Raw genomic sequence first — 21,961 nt, forward strand, 5'->3', positions numbered from 1 at the left:
TGGAGTCTCACAATATCAGTTAAACATAAAAACTAACATTCTTTGATGCCTTTTGTGCTCAATAGTTGTTAAATTTGGCATGGCAAAAGTGTTTATTTTTATTTTTGTACAGCAACACTGTTATCATCCACTTCGAGAGGAGCTCTGTGGCACACCGCTGTAATTATAGTACATACAGTGTAATATCTTACTCAAGCTCTCAGAGGCTTTTTCCACAAGCTGCAGCTTTGTTGTGAGCTGAGCTCTGCAGTGGGTTTTGCAGCAGTAGCAGCATGTATGCATTGTGACGGCTGTAGCGGTGACACTGGCTTCATGTTCTAATATGTCCCCTGTGGCTAATAATTACAGATCCTCTGTAGCTCCAACAAAAGTGCTTCTCAATTTGCGCCTCAGTGGTGAACCCAAGCCCACTCATTTCTGGCGAATGATGGGTATGACGTGTCACACACTGAGACTTGGTAAAGTCTGAGAAGCAGCACCAGACAGGGAGGGGCAGGGGGGGGACAACATTTTCCATTGCCGTTAAATCATTTTTCATTTCTATATCTGCACATTCAGGTTCTGCCTGCACTACGCTGGAATTTAAACTGACATTTCTTTTCCTCTATTTTATATATATATATACACACAGGTATATATATATGCACACGCACACAACTAAAATACCCTTGCTGGGACACTAGGTGGCGAGAGTATCCACATCAACGATGTAAAAGTACATAAAAAGAACTTAGCTTGGCAAAAGTTTTTCCCAAAACAATTGTAGCTCGTTTTTCTTTGCTACTGTTTACAATATCCCTCGTTATTAACCATTTCAGCACACAAAGTTTTTTTGGCGACAGGCTTGTGATAAAGTGAGACGTACGCGGAAAAAAACAGTAAACAGTCCTTACGTGAAAAAGACAAGAATTTACCATGTAAAATGAATTTATTAAATATAAATAGTCCTTAGTCCTCTCTTCTGTCACGATTCTGCGATGTCAAGGAGCACAACAGCTTGGTGGTAGACAGACTACAGGAGACAGATATTAGGTAAGTGGTTTTATTTACAGTGAACGAAAGAATATACGGAACGGGATCGAGATCTGAAAATACGAAAGAAGAAAACGGTAAGTAATATGACGAGACTGAAAACGAGCAAAACTAAACAACTGATTTTAGGCTTACTAATTGTCAGGTGAGGTTCTGCATTGGCTGTAGGATCTGTGATTACTTCCCAGGTGAAAGTTTTCTTGTGTTTGAGTCCAGGGTGAAAACACCAGGCAGTTTGAGCTTTCCAGAGTTGAGTGTAGATGAAGGGAACAGGAGGACATCAGTGAACCATCTTCAAGGCTGGGCTTTTACGAAGGAACCGGGACCAGACTGGATTCTCAGGCAGGCAGGAAACTCACTGAGGAAAACGAATACACAAAAGCAACAGGTAAGTAAATCTCTGACTTTGACAGACTGATTACTTAAGCTGGCTCGGAGACTTTACCACACGGTAAGCAATGCTCCAGCGCTGATCTGGTTCCCACCACAGCCTTAAATACACCAGTCCATCTGATGCCTCATCTCCTTCAGGTGTGCAGGGGGAAAGTCCAACTCCACCAGCAGGAGGAGCCGGCCACGCCCACCAGGAAGTGCAGAAAACCACAGATCACCACATCTTCAAACACCAAGTTCTTATTTTCTATTTCTGCCTTGAGAATACCAAACTGTACCCTTAACAGATCAGTGTTCATTTCCTGTTGTCCCGTCTGCTTTTATGATTGTGAACATATCATGCATCTTTATTGTGTTGTGAAATATATCATTCTACAAAAACAGAACATTTTATGTATTTTTATTTTATTACCATGTGAATTTTGACATATACATCTAACATTGTATGGAACTGCTATTGTTTAGTTGCTTAAATTTGACTTAATTAGCTTTAACATTAGCATGAAACTATTAGCTGCAGTCCAAGTGTGACTGTGGTGCTAATTAAGCTTTAGCACTTTGTGAATATAGCAAGTATTAGCATAGCTATGAGTGCTAATGGTGTAGAGGGGTTGTGCAGAAAATGAAAACTTATGATTAAATAGGAATCCCAATGCTACATAAATCTTACATAATGTTAATGCATTGCCAATTTCTCGAGTTTCTTGTAGATACTAACCTTTTTTAATTTTGGATCAACAATTTGTAGTAATAAGTCAAAATTTGTTACCTTTTTGAACAAAAGTGTCTGTCAGCATTAGAAATATGAAAGAATGTAATGTGATGGTACAGGAGATAATACATGTGATACATCAGGCGGACACGCTGTAAATAAAACAAGCATTCCTATATTGAGGCAGTGACATCAGTGTCATTTTTAGCAGTCTTGGTTAATTTTGTGTTTCACGGAACTCTGTGTGAGAAAATCTGAGAAGAGGAGAACTTTGTGAGGGTGCCGATGAACCACAAGTGCTTGGAAAAGGACATTTGAAGGTGCAATAGTGCAAAATGTACAAAAGCAGGGACTTTTTGAGTGTGAGGACAGAGTTTTGAAGAAGATTTTGATTGTGCCTCAAAAGCCCCTGCTACTTGTTTGGGAATGTTGCAGAAATATAACTCTGTGATAGTCATTTTTGGGTCCTGCAGTAATAGTACGTCTTTCAGATTATGTATTAGGTATAGGATATTTCTTAATATGTAATGCTGTAATGCCTGTAATTGCCTGTAATGGACCCTAATGGTAAAGCTCTCTTCAGTATTTAAATAGTTTTGAAAACTTAAAAGTGAACACAAGTTACCCACAAACTGTTATTTAGGCCAAGTTTTTAATTAGATGCACATTATGGTCAATAATTAAGAGCTGCATGGCACCGGGGTAAGTTCTGGGATGTTAATATTCATACTCTGACTACATCCCATCTCGCTAAAATAAACTTCCAGCAGTCCCTTTGATACAACTCTCCACTGAACCACATTTATATGACAATAAAAAAGACATTTTTATGCTGTTTCCTCACGTAGAACAAACTGTACTAAATAGGCCTTATACACACATACAAAGGACTTGCTGCTCTCAGGCACAGCTAACTCCTGTCTGATGCAGACAGAGCTGTCGATATTTTCACCACAGGCTCTTTGTCGTGTCGCCGCGTCTGTGGTGATGAGGAGAGCTCAGTGGAGGAGAAAGTGTGGAAGAGGAGGCAAGGAGAGTCTGAGGATAAAGAGAAGAGGAAGGAGGGTGTGTCTAAATTTAGATGTTCTCTGCTGTCAGAGGAACACATCATGCCTGGAACAAAATCACAGTATCAAACACACCTCCCTCTGTTCTGCTCTCCACAACGCTCCTTGTCTTGGAGTTATGGTTGTCTCTCCCCCTGTACTAGCAACAGGTTTTTAGATAAACTTTTCAAATTCAGGTCTGATGAGTAAAATGTTGGTGACACAAGGAGCTGAATCTGCATTGGGCCAATCATAGAATTCAAAAAAGGTGAGCCAATTAGACAGTGGCCAAATATACGAATGGGAAATAAAGATTTGAGTTTATCTGTAAAGGACCTACCTGCCCTGCTGGATTGGTTAAACCGGCTTTAAAAACATTCAGAATGAAAACATTTTTTGTTACTCTGATGACCCGATCTCTGGAAACAGTTGAATCAGTGGATCCCTCAACCAAAGTAACTTGATTTAGACTCAGGCGGTTAACGTTCAAATTGATTTAGTAGCAAATTGAATTAAGGCCGGGGGCTTACACGTAAAAGTTTACCCAGCTAGATGGTGTCACTGCTATTCTAGGAACAGGCTGACATTTAGAAACCTTACTAGATTGAGACTGGTAACCTGTTGCTCCTGAAAAACAAGGTTCTTCCCACCAAAACTCAGTATGGCTGAAAGTGCTTTTGCTGTTTTGCTTGCTAACTTCATAATTTACATTGGCCTATGGCAAAGACAGGCCAGATAAACAAAAATGTGCCTTACACAGACTGAGCGACAAGCAAATGTTCTTTCCCACAGTGTTGGGGTTAGATTTGACTCCTTTTTTAGTTCCTTTTGGCAGCCATTATTGGCCCTGTCTGGTCAGCTGTTGGCTGTCCATGTTCCGTGTGACACATTGGTCAATTGGGTGAGTCGACCCAGCAGTCTGGCCTTCCTTGCTCCGCTCAGTCGGGCAGCTAATAGCCAATAAGCCACGAGTTGATTTAGTCCAGAGAGAAGAGGGCACAGGAAGTACATTTGTACTCAGAATGCAGCTATGGGAGAAAGAAGTGGAAACAAACCCTCTCTATAAGTGACAAATTACCCATAGGAATCATGTATTTCAGATTACCTTGTGCGTACTGTAAAAGAAGAAGAAACCTGTAGGGAGAAAAACAGACCTACAGCAACTACCAAATCAATATAATTCATCTGCAATACAGTTATGGTTTTAAATCAATTTTTTTTTTATTACTTTTGAGATCATCATCTTTGTGCTGCATCGAGTAACAAAAAAACGTTTTTCTGGCAAATCTTTGGTCCTCTAAATAATAAAATGAAGTGGTAAAGACTAAACAAACTGAAAAGGGAATAGCAGTGAGAGGGACTCAGGCCAGTGACAGAGACACTAAGATGGAGAAAAAAAAAAACAGAGCGGTCAGAGACGGTTGGATAATATGTCAGTGTTTCACCATTAAAGTGCTATTAGGCGATAATGTGATTATGGTGTTGTTATTGTGTCAGTATCTGGAGGGAACGTTCTAGCTGTGCTCCATTTTGTGATTTGGACCAAGACAAACTATCTACAAAACCATCCTTGCCATATTCTCTTGTCTGCAGCTACTGTATGTATTGTTTTGAGGTGTATCACACCAAGACTTGCGTGATTATAAAAAAAGAAGAAATTTTGTCTTTACAGTGGGTTTCAAAACTAAACATGTCGAGACAAAGTTGTGAAGCACAGATCAGTGTGGGAGTATAAAAAAATTCTGAAACCCTGAAAAATGAATCCATTGTCAAAAAATCACTAAATCACCAAACAGATTCACTTCTTTTAAACAACATCCCAGGGGTCTTACTGAGTAAATAGGTAAACATGGGTAGAGGGTAGATAGATGAGTAGATATTTTTTTGGATTTTTGCCCCTAAAAACTTAGTTTTTCAAATCACCATTTGGATATCACACTCTTGCAAGACCTTGTTAGTCTTGTTGCAAAATTTTTGTGCAAAACGCTGAATATGGAAATGTCCAAATACCAAAACTGAGCCGTAGATTGTCCCAGCCTAGTTCCTTATGTCATCAATATGCAAATTGTCATTTTTGGTTATCCAATTTTTTTTTAATTTTTTTGCTCATCTGAGGCCATTAACCATTTGGATTTCACTGCATTGCGGTTTTGTTTTAGTCTGACTGGGTGCATTTTTGTTTCTGACTTCCTATCCAGCTCATCTGTGCGATCTGACACAGCTTCAATCAAAACTAGACCGGGGATATATTTTTAATGGACTGGAGAGCCTCTTGTTGGGCACCATCTGGTTGGATCACAAACATTGTTTTAAAAGGCTCTAGCTGTCAAGTTGCAGCTGGAAAATGTTGCATCTATCCCCAGGAATGGGATTTGCCTTTAGTTAAATTCCATGTCCAAGCATTGCACTTACCTCTGACCAGTCTTTTGCCAATTGTCAGATTGCACTTTCTTTATCAAGTCTGTGCTTGCTTTAACATTCAGCCCTCTCTTTTTCTTAACATATTCATATTTTTATGGTGTTTTGGATTTCCATGTTCATAAACATGTTGTAGTTTTGTTATCCAGTAGGTTATTTCTTTCAGTGATAGGTGTTAAGCAGCTTTCACTAAGGATCACACAGTCATTAGAGTGGTTTTGGCCAGGTGTTGGCAGCTCAGACCAATAAATGCTGTCATTAAGACGCTTCATCTCTTGTCATTGTCTGTCTCTAGTCTGTCTTGGCAAAAGGTGCTGGGAGCAAATCGCCCCGGAAAATACAAGCTGTCTAAAAACTAAGGATTTGTTGGCCATAAACTATTCATAACTACAAAGTGGTTTTAGATCCCCGGGGCAGTGGCTCGGGATGTAGGGGTTTGTCCCAGAGGGTTGCCGGTTCTAACCCCCACTCCATCAGTCTCAGCCGTTACTGTATGTCCTTGGACAAGACACTTCACCTGCTTTGCCTACTGGTGGTGGTCAGAGGGTTTTGTGATGGCAGCCTCAATGTAGCTTACTAACATCAGTGTATGAATGGGTGAATGACTGTAATGTAAAGCGTTTTTGGGGTCCTTGGACTAGATAGCGCTATACAAGGGCAAGCCATTTACCATTGTACCATTTCTACAGTTAAGGATAATTTCTGAGACTTGCTAAAGGTTTCAGACAACAACTGAAGCCTCAAAGCGTTATTAGGTTTAACGCTGCAACTTAGAACCTTCTGCTGATTTCATTCAAAGCATTTCAGGGCTCAGGAGGCCTCAGATTCAGTCAATTATATTAGCATTTACCTAACTTGCTCCTTATTTATCTCTTGGTAACTGAATAAAGATGGTATGGTTAAATTCAGAATTGCATTTAGGACAAATATAAAACAGAAAATAGGTTATGCAAGTTTTGTATTGAAGCACAGCTAGTTGTGCAGTTTTTTGTTATATAAGCTGTGGTTTTATATATATATATATAGCCAAAATAGCTTTCTTCCTTCAACCGGCTTTTCATGCATTTTCACAGATGTGATATAACTTTTCTTCTTTCTATTGCGTTTCGTTTTTCTGTGTCATTCCATGCATGGCTCTGGCTCCCACTGTACCAGTGTCTCATTATTATTTGTAACAGGCAAGCTGTGATGATGGCATTTTGGTTTTGTCTGTGTTCTATTTATTACCTGCTATTATTAGTATCAGTGAGAAGAAAGCACACACACACACACACACACACACACACACACACACACACACACAGTGTCCCAGGTTTAACTGGTGAGTCACTCCTCCACTGAACATGCTCTTATCTCCTGAGCAGGTTTATCCATGACTGTGAAAGCGAGCGGCTTCCGGTTCGCTATTGGCCTGCGTGGTGCGACATGGCTTTAGGAGAAACAGCCACCACTGTTGTAGAGCAGTCAGATGAAAGTAAAACAGTCGTAGATATGTGTGTTTTGGTGAGTGTCCCAGTGAGCAGCCCCTCATCTACCTACTCCCCCTCAATGCTGAAGCATCTTAAACAGTTTATATCTGAGTGCGTAAATGTTTGACTGGTGCAAATTTATACTCGATCGCCTCCCTCCTTCATGCTCCATTTAGCTCTCGACTCACTCAGCAGCCATCCTCGTCTTTTCCTAACCTCACAATTCCTTCAGATGTTCTTTATTTGAATCCTCCGCTTGCGTGTTTATTTCTGCGCTGCTGTAGCTGCTGCTGGAAGGACACCAGAGGCGCCAAATAGAAACAGAGACAGCAAAGGAAAACTGGCTGACACCGGGAAGAGATGACTTGTTAGTTTGCTTATAAAAGTGGATCCAGTTTATCTCTGAGACCAATAGCAAATGTATTTATTGCTGTATTTTTACCAGGCAGATGTTTTATTTTTGGCTCTGGCTGACTGTAAATCCAGCTCCCGTTTGGAGGGAAAGCTATGTGAAGGAGGCGACTATTTCCAGTAATGTTAAGTGTGTCTCACCCAGATTGGTTCGGCCTTCCAGGAAAAGTGCACAGATGTTTCTGTTTGTTTTGTTGCGCCATTATTAAAGTAAATCAAGTGAGCCGTGCTGAAACTAAAAGTTGTGGGGCTTTGACAGCTCCAGAATCCGATTCAAAACATCCGTGGAAACGTGCAACGACAAAATGAAGTTAGCAACTTGGACTCAGGTGCAGTAAAGCAAAAACTCACCGGGGAGGCCGAGTTCATGCACAAAGTGTCACACTTAGGACATGCCTAACATAAATATCTGTGCTGAGTTAGTTCCTATCCTGCAAAATGATCCATAAAGTCAGTATAGCAGTAGATTTATTAACATACAAAGCCTAAAATACCCCCTGAGTTCACATTTTGAGTAGATTTTAGGTGCCATTTTGTGTCATCAGGTGACAGATTTAGTGGAGATTAAAAGTCCTTAACCCTCATGAAGCCCTGAGAGAGAGACAAAGAGAGGTAGAGAAACCCTTGTAACTTCAGATCAATTTGGTGGGTTAAAATAAGCAACCAACACTAATTGCATTATACTAGAATAAGTCAGAGCCTATCATTAAAATGTTTGTTTATATAAAATACACAATAGGCATGTTATTTTAGCATTAAGACATTGGATTGAAACACAGAGTGGAAACCAAATGGATAAGTTTAATTTCCCAAATGATAGATTACATAAAGAGCCAAACAACGCTCGGAAATAGTAGTCATTCCTTCAAACATTGCTGCTAATATGGCAGAGAAAGAATGCTACAAGTGACGTTTGAAAACAGAACTATGCCTACATGTTTGGTATCAATGGATGGTGAATGAACATATTCCAACAAGGTGGTTGTGCAGTAAGTCTGGCCTCACACTAGCAAGATGGCGGTGGTGCATTACGTGTCTGATACCTGTTGTGTGTGTTTACACTGCAGACTTTTCTATTGCAATGTGGCAACTGACTGCACATCATATGGTGTCCATAAAAACACAGTGTTGTTGAATTTATGATTGATGTCAACATACTAACAAAGTGACATGCTTCATTGTGTTTCTGTAGGATAGATCTATTTAGAAAGTTCCTAATTATTTCTTTAAAATCATGTCATTTTCATTTACAAGAAAAGAAATCATCCGAACAGGTTGCAAAACTGTTTAAAACTTCTGATCCGATCTGCAGTTTGTTAACATTAGAGCTGAAATGAAAACCATGTCGTTCTGGCCATGCTTTGCACCACATAGCCGAATGTTGAAGCCGTTCTAAGACTCCAGGTGCTGAACTGGGACAGCCTCCTGAAAACACTTGATGTGTTTTCTTTAAGGCTGCTGAACTATTGAGAGAATGGATGAACATGTTTATAGAGGGAAATACAAGGTGGTGTCTGCTTTTTTTCCTTGAATTTTTCTTGCAGCAACTCTCTGCCTCTTTCTGGTCACTAAAAGGAACGAACGGCACTGAAACTGTTGAAAAGGAAACATTTAACCTATTTTTCTACACTATACATAAAACCTCTTTGTAGTGTCCATTTGCAACATCAACATTGTGCTCTCCTGTACTGAGATAGCTTCGTGGGACAAGTTGATGTGATGCAGAGCGGTGATAACCAAGTTTTATTTAGGAGTTATATTTCTGTTTGGCCAGCTGAAAGTCTTTTACTGTAATTTCCTTCTGGTTTTGCTCCTCCTTCATGTCAGATTTTATTTTCCAGGCTGGATAACTTTTTTTTTTTTGAATAAACCACTTTATCCATAAGGATAAAAAAGTTTTCTAATCACGAAGCCCAAAGAAGGTTAAAGTCGCTGCAGGACTAAAAGAAGTTTTCTAATTGTTAAAACAGTCAACCACTGAACGACTTTTCTACAAGGTACTTATAGCAATCCTGGCATTTTCATCTCGGCCTGTTTTCAGGGTGACTCACTCGTGCCGTACTTCTAACTCTGTTTCTGAGTCACAGCTAGGAAACACATTTTAGAGGATTTTGGTTGAAACCTTTTGGAAAGCTTGCAGCAATCAGATTGTTTGAGCAAACGACTCAGCTGTAATGCTTGCTTTGTCAGTGCGGCCTTGAAAAGGCTGAAGAGAAGGCGCAGCAGCGGATAAAATGCTAGTAATTGTTGGAATGATGGTGTGAAAGTCAATGTGGAAACACTCTTGACAGCTCTCCTGTAATAATAGTAATAATAATTTCCGTGCTTGACAAGACCTAACTGGTATTCATAGTCACTATGACTCATGGAAAAATCCTCTTTGTGTTTTTAATATGCTGTTTCAGGTGAAACTGTTGCTGTATTGTAAGTGCACATCATCTCAGGCTCTACCTTCTTTTTCTTCTGAAGTTAGTTGAGGCTTTGGGTTTCCTTTCGCAGACACACTGAAACTTCACACATCTCTAAAAGCTTTCTCTTCTCCACTGAGGTTTCTGGAGGCTAACATATCCCACCTAACATGACCAGTGAAGACCTTTCCTGTAACTCATCCATCCACTCACTGTTCTCCCTCGTTGACCTCTTTGTGTTTCCCCACAGCTCGCTGAAATTCCTAATTTCCCCCTCCTGTCTCCATCTCCATCTCTTCAGGTTTCGCTTTCCCCTTAGACATCAATCACCTTTTCTTGATTTTGCCCACCAACTTGTCTGTGCTTTTGCGCTCTATTTTTGGCTGAACAAGTCAGCTGTTGCTTTCTTGGTTACGAGGCTATTCATTCTATTACTAGGAAAGAGACAGCGGAATGATCACAAAGGGGCCAACTTTTAGCTACTGGCTGTGATGCTGCTAAATTAAGGCAAAAATCATAATACATTTACTTATGTCCGAATCTGAATCTTGATTGATTCACATGCCTACTAAAGGTCTTCTGGTCTGATCGAGTGCAACAAGCTGTGGTAGCTACGAACAAAGAGCTAAGTCACCCCCAACCAGTCAACATGCTGATAAAAGTTAGTCATGAAAGAGATCAATAGCAAGAATTCTTAACCTGGTTGAACACTAATTTTATTGCAAAATAGTCTAAAATGCAAAACAAATTTAAATAAATTTGAAATTGTTTGCAGGAGTCCTGCAATTTATTCACAGTTGCATATGTACGCAATGTATGTGTTGTGCCAATTCAGTGTAATTCTAAGGGATAATTTGTACATTTTCATGCAATTTTGTGTCTTTAGCTAGTCACCAACAGTTGCATCCCAGTGAGATACAGACTGGTCAACTCATGCTTTTGCCATCTTGTACCCCCACTTTATCCTCAATCAGTGGATATCATTTCATACTCAAATGCTTACCATTACATGCCCATAAATTTCTGTGTAGGGTTAGGGGTAGGCAAAGCCAGGGATCTGAGGTTAGGGTCAGGGTTAATTGTCAAAAGGTTAAGAATAGGGATTTAAGGCCCTGTTTACACAAGAACAATCTCTGGGGAATGTTAGTGTTTTTGTAATGTTTATTGAGGTTAATCAGTCAAAGAAAAACATCAAAAAATGTGTTTACATGGATATGGCTGTGCTGACTGAATCTGCTTTAGTTTCAATGCCAGGCAGGGTTGCCAGCTAGGAAATGATGAACTATCGTACTGCTGCTTTAAAATTATCATATGCAAGGTGTGCTTTCTTAGGGAGAAGGTTAGGAAGGTTGTAAGATTAGTTGTGTGTTGTGATTGGTGAAAATGAGGCGTACTTGACCTTAAAACTATGTTGTAAAAAGGGTAATTATCATATATCTGGCAACACTGCTGCAGGGCTTTCAATGAGGCACACATGCAGTCAGGATCATGTAAACAGTTCCATCCAAAACGGTGAATACACGCATGTTTGTTTGCATGCAAGGCAGCAGGCATTATGCATTCCTTCCGGGAATTCTACTTACATTAAATCTGTTTTTATGATATTGCGAGGCTGCTTCATTTGTGCAGGAAACACTTCATTTAAGGAGCTTTAATTTCAAGTCACAAGTTATCCGTTTCTTCTCATCAGCGTTTTCCCTCTACAAACGCCACAGCCATCTTGGAACTGCTCATCCCTTGGTCATCGGCCATCAAATGAGTAATCAAGAGGAAATTACATCTGAATTAGATTACTCTTTTCCTCATTGTAATTAATTGCCATTAGATGAGAGCCAGTGAGGCACATTAACTCATCGACAGACATCCTGCCATACATTAGGAGTTTCGATTTGAAGAAATCATTTCATGACCATCATCTTGCTGGATGGCCAATTCCTTCTCTCTGACTACCCCCTGGCTAATATACAGCACAATCTGTGTCACACGCAACACAAGAGATTAGGTTCATTTAATTCCTCCGCATTATAATTATTAACAAAACAACACTTGGCGTTTTAAGTTGCACTTCACTCTCTGCCATATTTTGGTCTTTTTGAGGTTTGGTAAGGATAAATGGCCATCTTAGAAAACTGGGACATTGGCAGTAATTGGAGGAACTGTACCGCTATATAACTGTATATATACCATAACTATGTGTGTACAAGAAAGATGAACACTGAAAAAGTGAGGCAGCTAGGAAAGAAAAATATGTGTAAGTGACACTAATACAGCTAAATAGATACAAACTGGGATTCAGGTGTTCATTAATGTCATACTTCTCACTTTTTTAGACTTCTATCAGCTTGAAAATGAGTGAAGGTGTTTGTATGAATTGCCTCTTTATTCTTTTGTCACTTTCAGCACAGCACAAATGTGAATTGCTCCAGTGAAATGACACAATTAAATAAATATCAGCACAGTTTAATTTTATTTTTTTTCTCTCATAGCTTTAGTCTCCTAGTCAGTTATTAAATGTACTAAATACAAGTGTTTGATCTGCAGCTTAAAAAGTTTGCTTTCTTTTTTTGTCTGTGTCACTGTTTTCCACTTCTCTTGTCCACCTCTGTTTTAACACAGTGCAGCAGATCTTTGGTCTCATTGTTATGACCTTAAGTCTTTTAGCACTTTTGGATTATATTCGGCGTTACTTAATGCTCCATCCGATCTTTTTCAAAAAGCAACAATTTAGTTTGCAGTGTGACTCTTACCATCACTTTTACAAGCATGTCTGAATGTAGTTGCGAGGAACTGCAGGACAAAACTAAGCAATGTCAAAATGCTTTCAGTGTTTTATAGTTTGGGCCTATTTTTATATTATGCTGACAGTAAGATGATCAAATTAACTATGCCCATGTGAGCTGTTGCTATGTAACTAGCTTAATTGGCAAAAGACTGGAAACTCTGAAAACTAAATCAATATAAATCCTTCTGCTATCATCCACTCAGAAATACGCATTTGGACATCGCAAGGCACATCCTTTTTATTCCTTTTTTTATAATGAAATTGTGGAAGAATGTAGTTCTTTGGGGTTCTGGAGCCTCTGTAAGTTGCAAAGAGCTGAGAAGCTACTTCCTTGGTTTTCAGTGTTTTTACAAGGCTCGACTAAGCCCCCTTCACACTGGATGACAATCCCGCTGCACACTTCACTGCCTCCCGACCCATTAGCGTGGCTGGATTGAGACAAATCTGTAAAACCCCTTTCAATGGGAAGGCAATCATGGTGCTGCCACACTCTTAATACTCAAAATAGGTTTTTCTCCGCTACTTTCTGTATCCCCCAAGACTCTCTCCTTCACTTTCATCCCACTCTATACGTCAGCAGTGTGTTCCAACAAAAAAATAGCACCACGTGCAGCCTTGATGGCTGCCCTGGCCTCGTCCTGCCACAATTCTAGCTTTGTTTTGGCCAACAAATCCCGTGTTGCTTAAGGTTCTCAAACAGCTAAGCCATGCTGGTCCACACGGGGCCCATCATGGGTGCACACTCTTCCCAGAACCCTCATTATACTTCCACCGTGATAATAAACCACCATGACTTCACCACAGACATTTTTTTGCATGCTCAAAACTATTGTAGACCTAACACATACTATCACACTTAATGGGGAGCACACTGCATTCTTAACCCTCACCTGAAGACCTCACCATGGCCTTTCAACAACCATCCACATTCTGGTTGATTTTTTTGATCTATTTTTTTTTTTTTTTACATTGTAGCCAGATTGTCATCCTGTGTGAAAGGGGTCTAATCACCTACTACATAGTAACTGCTCAACATTCATGATTTTTTTTTCATTTCTACTGTGTTTGTTGCAGAAAGCAATAGAGATACATTTACCAAGCTTTGTCAGTTTGATAGAAAACAGCCAGGCAGTCTTGTAATTATAACTAGATTCTGGTTCAATTGTTGCTATCCGTATTGGGCCATAAATGTGACCTTGAGCACAACTTGCTGCTTCTTATGGATGATAATTTCTGTCAAATGAACATGGAGGTCCTGGAGTGTGAACAGAGCTGTCCACACAAGCTTTAGCTTTTGCAACAAAGTTGATTCATAAATGGTAAAATGGTAAAATGAGCCATGTTGTAACAAAATGAAAAAAAGGAAACTAATACCTGTCAAAAACAGGATCACTCGTTCTTGTGCACTCTCTTCCCTTGTTCACCTCGTACCTTAAATCTTCCTATGGCTCCAAATTTAACAGGAGTCTGGCGGTAAAGATACCACAACAGATCTTTCATCTCCAACACCCATCCTTGGTTACTGTTGCTATGCATGGTGGCTCGTTGCCGTCACCGGTGCATCCAATAGGCATGTCGGCGCAGCCAGGGAGTCTAAAAACAGCATTCTATATTACAGCATATAATGAGAGAGGCTTCATCAGTGTTCTCTCCAAATGTCAGAGCGGCTTTAATGATCTGCTGAGCCTGCTCACACACACACACACAATCTGTGTGTCAGTGTGTGTGGCTCTTTTCTGCATTGCTGGCATTTTCAGTAATCTCAGCTATCTTTATTCCCGCTCTGCTATTAATTTTCACCGCTGAGAGTATTAATTATTTTCCTTGTGTCATGTTCTTCCTTCAGGATTTCCTTATCATGATTATCAAATGGGTAACTTGCACCATTTTTCCCCCCCTTTCATTTAGTCACAAAATATGAAGTTTCAAGCGTGTGCCCGCTGCACATTTCTTTGACTCATAAGTGTGTTTACAAGAGCAAGGGATGATTGCGAAGCCAACAGAATAGACTTTAATGGCTCTGTGGCGCACAAAGACCCAGAAAGACCCTCTTCTAGCTGAGAGTGTAATGTAATTTTTAGACACGTAAATCGGATCAACGTCTAATCACTTCTTCCAGGATGTGTGGCTGTGTGTGTTTGATATTAATACGGAATAACAGAGCCAGTTCACCAGCAGGGCAGGAGATAATGCTCTGAATAATTTATTTTGACTGATAAGCGAGTGGTAAATAGATTAGAGTTGTGCGGCGAATCTGGACACAAGCCAATACAAAGAAACGGGGCAAAAATAAAAAAAGAAGAAGCTGTGTTTAGAGGTTGAGAAGAGCGGACAGAAGACAAAAGCTTTTAATGAAGTGCAAAAAAAAAAAAAGAAACATAGAAGGAAAGACAGACGCAGAAAAAAAGAAGCGGTGGCAGACTGAGGATTAAGACTTTCGGAAGAGGACAATGTAAAGCAAAGAAAGATACAGAGTAAGAGGAAAGGCTTATGAGCGAACATGCCAGCCGGGGCTCTTGGTGCATTGCAGAAGGCATTGCCATGGAAACGAACGGAGGGAAAGCGCAGACGAGGAGGAGGGGATTAAAAAGGAAGGAAGCGATCACTGCTTCACACCATTTGAGGGGTGTGTGCTTTGATGAGAGAGAGGAGGGCCGCAGATTGGGGACCGAGTTAAGAGTTTTCCGCTAAAAGTGTGTAAAAACTCACATATAAGACGGCTGTGACAGATTACCTGGAGTGATTGTAATTTACACACACTTGCCGTGTAATTATGTTTTCAGGACATTTGTAGGTACATCATCAGGCCTGGGCATGTCCGTTTAAAGAGCAGGAGTTTCAAAAATTAATTAAAAAAACTAAAGGACAGGAGATGAGCCTGTCGCCATGGTGCCAGTCATCTCAGGTGGCGCTGTCTGGACCCAGATCCGAGGGCGGGGAGAGGGGGGTTGTCACGGCAGCAGGCACACATGGAGTTTGTCTCGGCGTCATGCTATAAAGTTACTGTCTGTTGGAAATATTCTTGACTGCAGGATTATAAATAGAAAGCATCAGAAGACGGTACCCCTCGCCACCTCTTCTTCACAAACACCCGTGGGACCCTCTCCCATCATTCTCATCCGTCTCTTCTTCTCCTGTCTCGACTCAACCTTTGTTCTCTCTCCTCAGCTCCCCTTATTCAAAACCCCTCCATCCTCATCACCTCGAATCCCCCAAAGTCTCGTCGAGTGGCTTCGCTTGCCGTCGCCGATCTCCATAGTGATGTGATGATGCAGGGTGTCCGTGGTTGTCATGGCAATGAGACGGGCATGGCAGGGATGCTTAATGAGACTGGAGTTTCTCAGGCTAATGAATTGGGACGGCAGTAGCAGGGTGTGTTCTTACCCTGCGACAATGAACGACGGCTTGTTAAAAGTCTCCTTAAGTGACTTCACTGCATGGTTGAAGCATTCGGGCTCCTATAGAGTACAAGTTTCTACTTCATCCACTGCTGAAACCCTAATGAGCTGCTCTGAGGCGAAAGCTGAGGAACTTCATGTTTCCTGCTCTTGTTTTTGCTCCAATAACCACTAATATAAGTTCGTATCAGCAAGTTCAGTAGAGGTGGAAACCTATAACCACTAATGTATAGCTAAATACATAAGCCTGACAAGAATGTTCCAAAGTTTGTAGTACCGAAATGTCATTTTATAACACGGACTGCTCACGTACTACAACTGTGTTCAAGCAGGTGTAAATATTTCATGGTGAATAAAGTACGTGCATGACTAATTTACTATTAAGCACTAACCAGAATCACTTAGGTTGGTTGGAGCCTTTGATTCAAACACTTGATTTTTTTTTCAAGTGTTCCCCAGCATCCTCTCCTTTTTTACAGCAAAAACCAGGGCTAAAGAGAGTTTTAGAGCAGATATTTATTCACAAATGTACCACTGTATAGGGATCACACTTTTGACATAATCTATAACCTTTAGGGTAGGACGAGTTGCTTTAAAAAACTGCGTATTTCAGTGAATGAAATGGCAATTAAGGGTGGTAACAGTGGGCTCCAGACTTTAATGTAGTACTGTACATGTACTACTGATGGTGTACGAATTTGTAAATTATTTTTTTAAATATTTTATTTTCCTTTAAATTTATAGGCATGTTTTACGGCAACTCTGTTTATCTGAGCTGACGCTCTGTCCCTTTTCATTTGTTACTGATTCTAGAGAAATAAACCACCAACTGAACTGTTTCTGCCTCCGTCTTTGCAGTCAGAATCGAAATTGCTGATGAAGCAGGTGGTGTCAGTCAGGTCGTGGTTCGTCTCCTCTGAGGTGCCAGACAGAGACGCAGTGTGTCATTCCGCGGGATAATGTCCTGAAAGCTTCTTCTGGGTTTAGCAGCTAGTGTCAGCAGAGTTGTTAAGCACACAGACCCCCACACACACACACACACACACACACACTCCCTGTTGTCATCAGCTCTTACCTTTCGGACTTTTTTCGACCCCCTCAGCCCGTAACACTTCCCGCGCTGCTGCTTTGTGTTTGTTTCTACCTGCCACCTTCTGCTGCGAGAGCCCTAAAAACTTATTGCTCCCTGTTCAGCAACAGCAACTGGCAAATGGGCTTTGTGTGTGTGTGTTTAAAATGGTGTGTCTTAATACCTGAAAAGTGGAGAGATTTTTCAATAGTACAGGGACATCCCGAAGGATATTAGGCGAGATTGCTTTCTCACTTGAGTGAGCTTGCTTCAAAATAAATAGTAGCGAAACGGGTGTTCTCAAGGTGAATTTGAATTCCTCCTCAGTGGTCGAGAGTAGCTTTGAAAAGGCAAACCTTGGGGACAAGAGAAAAAGGTGTAGTGGAAATTATTTAACTATTTAAACTATCCCTTTAGGAGTCTGATCATTTCATATCATTCGCAAAGTTTTCAAGCAGCGGGTCCACATGAGTGACTGATCCTGCATCTGCCAGCTCTTTTTACCTCCTCTGATTCTCATACTTAATGGAAAACGACTACTGGAACGAGGGGCTTCAAAGTGTGACCTCTTTGTTTCTCAGATGGTGGAATGAAGAAGCTCCGCAGCACCATCCAAAGGAGCACAGAGACCGGCATCGCCGTCGAGATGAGGAATCGGGTGACACGGCAGGGCAGCAAGGACTCCACAGACGGCAGCACCAACTCCAATAGCTCTGATGGAACGTGCGTGTTCTTCCATCCATCCATCCATCCATCCATCCATCCATCCATCCATCCATCCATCCTTATTCATGTTCTTCTCTCTCAGGTTTGTCTTTCCTACCACACGCCTGGGGCCCGAGAGCCAGTTCAGTGACTTTTTGGATGGACTTGGCCCCGCCCAGATCGTAGGCCGACAAACACTAGCCACACCCCCCATGGGTAAGCCAAGAGCTTGTCCTATTCTCTACTGACATTGTAAACAAAAGCTTAAATGATTTATCTTCTGGGTTTAGTTACACTTAGTTGCACAAATAAACCAAAGAAATGACATTTTCTGCACAAATGAATGTGAAAGAAAGACTTTGTTAAAACTTGCTGAAAAAGCTGAAACTGAGTTGTTATAGGCAAAAGAAAATAGCAGAAAACTAGCTAAAAGGAGCAAAATATTAGCTAAAAGCAGCAAAATACTACCTGAAAACTTAAAGGCTATCTGAAAGGTAAGAATAGGAAAAGGCTAGCTAAAAGCTAGCTGGGTAAAACTTAAAGGCAGCACAACGAGACAAAAATAAAGCAATTATATGGAAGCAGATTTAAAAGAGAATAATGTTTTTGAAGGAACTGAAGAGCTCTCTATGCATTTCTATGGGAAAAAATTTAAAATTAAATTAAATATTTTAAAAAGTATTGAAGTGTACAAAAACCAAAAGTCATAGCACCCATCTCCTAAATAAGCTGAATGTTTTGATACGTGAATGAACAAAATGGGACAGAGTATGCAGAAGCATCAAGGTTGCAAAAAAATGTGAAAAAAATTTAAAAAAAAAACAAGAGTGAACACTGAATCAGCATGCACACAGTATATATGTTTTTATGAACAAGGCAGTTGCAGGTGATTGAAGTTGTTTTCTTTTTTCACTAACGTGCACATGGGCCTTCTTATCTAAAAATACCACTCAATACTTGTGTGTTGAGTCAGAAAAAGCAATAAATATTTGATGCATCTGAGTGCTTCCGTGTATTTGTTGGTAAAGACTGCCCTGTAGCTCTCTGACTCCCTCTGCTGGTAAAGATCAAATACTGCACCTTCAAGAAGCGTTTTCGGTTGATGACCAAACTGACTTTGTGTATCTCAGCCTTGTTTTAAATTATAGCCAATTTGTCATTTTATTCTTTTTTGTATTATTATTATTTTAGGGGATGTCCATGTAGGTATGGTTGACCGAGGAGGACAGCTGGAGGTGGAAGTGAACCAGGCCAGAAGGTTGACCCCAAAACAAGGCTCCAAAAACATACCAGGTACGGACTACACCTGTTCAAACTACTATACTGTTGATTTAGTGCCCCACAAAGGAGGGAGTGTTACTCATTCATTTCATTTATCATTTCCCAGCCACCTATGTGAAGGTATATGTCTTGGAAAATGGAGTGTGCTTGGCCAAGAAGAAAACCAAAGTAGTGAAGAAGACTCTGGACCCCACCTACCAGCAGGCTTTGTTGTTCGATGAGAGTCCTCAGGGCAAAGTCCTACAAGTAGGTGACATTTGATTTCCTTCTCACCTTTAAAATTTTCTGCTAATCTTTCATTCGTCCAGTAAATAAAAATAAGCATTTTAAGCAAAAGTTCTCTTGAATTAGCTGGTCAGTATTAGGTTTTTTTTAATTTTGTATTTTGAAGAGTTGTGGTAAAGTTTGAGTCTATTTATCACAAATCCTGCTGCTGAAAAACCCTCTATGCAGCTAATTCTGTTAGCCAGGGATGTATGGATTTGTTCATTTTACATCGGTCCACTGGTTCAATAAGGAGGAATCTCCATGCACCTTGAGATTAAAGTTGGAGCTCATCGGTGGTCTTAGTTTCCACTGAGACATCCTTTCAAAATAAAACTACAGTGGCAGAAACAGATGCAGGATCATTTGGAGGGTATTTTAGGGGTGGCTCATAAAGACATGTTTGTCCTCTCTCCTCCAGGTAATAGTGTGGGGGGATTATGGGCGTATGGACCACAAGTGCTTCATGGGAATGGCCCAGATCCTTTTGGAGGACTTGGACCTGTCTGCCACGGTCAGCGGCTGGTACAAGCTGTTCCCTACCTCCTCCCTGGCAGACCCCAGCATCGGACCCCTCACCAGACGCCTCTCGCAGTCCTCCCTGGAGAGCGCCACCAGCCCCTCGTGCACCTAGATACCCAGCAGACACCCACATGAGCAGGCACAAGCACACGCGGTGTTTACACACACAAAGCGCAACAAGCATACACTTGTAAACACACACGCACACACTTACACGCTGCCAAGTCCTTCAGGAAGCAGTGTCGCTCATCTTTGCACACACTGATTAATGTTAGTTGACAAAACGAGCAGCAAAATCTAAACCGACACAAATTACCGGAACATGTAGCACTTTTTTTTTTCACCCACACCACACACCCGGTGCCATGCCCTGCATCATTTCCGAGTCACCAGATCTACGTGGCACGTCTCATCCCAGGGCCATCCCGATGCCAGTTTCTAAACTCTCTATGCCAAACTGAGAAAAAAAAAACTTTATTTTTTAAAAACCAAAGCAATTGTTATTGTTGTTATTATTACTATAAGTAGTAGGTGAACTAGTACAAAATATAAAGTATGAATATGTAGCAGAGTCAATGACTTAGATGTAATGCAAAAAAAGAGAGAAAAAACAAGAAAAAGAAAACATGTTTTACACATATAAGCTAAAAAGTCCAACACACTCAAACCTGGCTAACAGGCTCAAATATTCACATAATGGCTGTTATGTGAGGTAGCAACACTGCTATTCTATAATTTTCACAGGGCAGAGTTTATATACAGATATATCTGAATAGATAGTTAAATACTTATTTGTCTTTACATATGTATCGGCTGCATTCTGCATGTTTGCTTGCGAGACATTTTGAAGTGCTTAGGTCTTTTTATTTAGCTTGCCTTGACCGACGTGAGCGGGAGTATAGTGCTGCTTTGACTTTGTCCCGAGAAGAGAGAGCACGCTGCACCGAGTCAGGGGGAAGGATACGGTCAGGCAGCCGCTGAATTTACGCTGCTGCCTCCGCCTGCGGAGTATCACAGCAGTTCGGGGTGGGGTTTGTGTTCCACGTCCAAGTGGGGCGCCACAGCAGCCTCACTTTGTCTACCAGCACCTGGACTCGTTTGGACTTCCAGTTCCTTGTTTTGATGTCATAGATTCTTCCTGCTTCGACGCGGCTGCGGGGAGGGGGAAAAAAGGTTAGATCGCAGCCGCAGCTCCTTTCTCTTTGCTCCCTCCTGTCCGTCCCTCCGAACCTGCTGTAAATGTGTAAAACATGTAAATACTTCCAGATGAGGTTTTTTCTTTTTGGATATCTATTACACAAGTCTTATTTTACTCTTCTATACAGTACGCAGCCATATATGGTAGATCTACTTGTCCCGCGTGCAATGTCATGAAGGCATCCTTCAGCATTCATGTTTCAGATAGCACTTTACTGTAAATTAGGATTTCTTTATTTCTTATTGACTTATTTCTTGTGTTTTTTTTTTCCATTTTCACTTTATTAAACACAGGCAATCAAATACAGGAGTTAGAGATTCATGGATGCATCGGAATCTTTGAATTTCAGCATAAAATCCAACCAGAGTGTATATTTATCACTTTTTTTTTTAAATTAGGTGCACTCGGGCAGCCGAAAGAGGTCAGTTCTGCCGATGATTTTAGCCTTGAATCCAGTCATCTGGGACACTTTCCTTGCAAAAAAAAAAAAAAAAAATCTTTGTACACCTTAAACTTAATCACAAATATGTGAGCGGTACTAAAATATATGATCCAAAAAAAAAGGCCACACGAATTGCTTTAAAGAGCTGGAAATCATTTTGATTTCTTGTGTTGAAGAAAACCTTTCTATGTTTACATCGACCGGCGCTAAATACTACTTTGATTATATGTCACGGCATGTAACACAGATTAAAAATTAAAAAAAATCTATTAATAGGCTAAAGAGACCTGCCAGCTGTTCTAGTTAAATGTGCAATGGTTGAGTCTTTTCTGATAACAGAGCAGCCAAAATAAACTCCCGGAGTCTCTTTGAGATAAAATTCTTTCCTGCTCGAGCTGAGACCAACACCAG

The 21,961-nt window shown here is 40.7% G+C and overlaps 1 protein-coding gene and 1 long non-coding RNA gene across 2 annotated transcripts in view; one reads left to right on the top strand and one right to left on the bottom strand.

Annotated features, from left to right (window-relative positions):
• The window catches only part of rims3 (regulating synaptic membrane exocytosis 3), a 37,930-nt gene extending 16,326 nt beyond the window's left edge, over positions 1–21,604 (top strand). The window contains exons 3-7 of the mRNA XM_017421823.2: positions 17,720–17,861; positions 17,947–18,059; positions 19,035–19,136; positions 19,231–19,370; positions 19,810–21,604. Of these exons, the coding sequence (XP_017277312.1) occupies positions 17,720–17,861; positions 17,947–18,059; positions 19,035–19,136; positions 19,231–19,370; positions 19,810–20,022 (710 nt within the window). The 3' untranslated portion in view covers positions 20,023–21,604. The remainder of the gene's footprint in view (positions 1–17,719; positions 17,862–17,946; positions 18,060–19,034; positions 19,137–19,230; positions 19,371–19,809) is intronic.
• On the bottom strand, positions 1,029–1,309 carry LOC112450841. Its single transcript, XR_003039563.2, has 2 exons — positions 1,168–1,309; positions 1,029–1,085 (listed from the first exon to the last, which is right to left on the bottom strand). It is a non-coding gene; the product is annotated as an uncharacterized LOC112450841 (long non-coding RNA).
• Positions 21,605–21,961: the final 357 nt, after the last annotated feature.

The sequence above is a fragment of the Kryptolebias marmoratus genome, linkage group LG5 (genome assembly GCF_001649575.2).
Source record: "Kryptolebias marmoratus isolate JLee-2015 linkage group LG5, ASM164957v2, whole genome shotgun sequence".
Taxonomy (NCBI): Eukaryota; Metazoa; Chordata; class Actinopteri; order Cyprinodontiformes; family Rivulidae; genus Kryptolebias; species Kryptolebias marmoratus.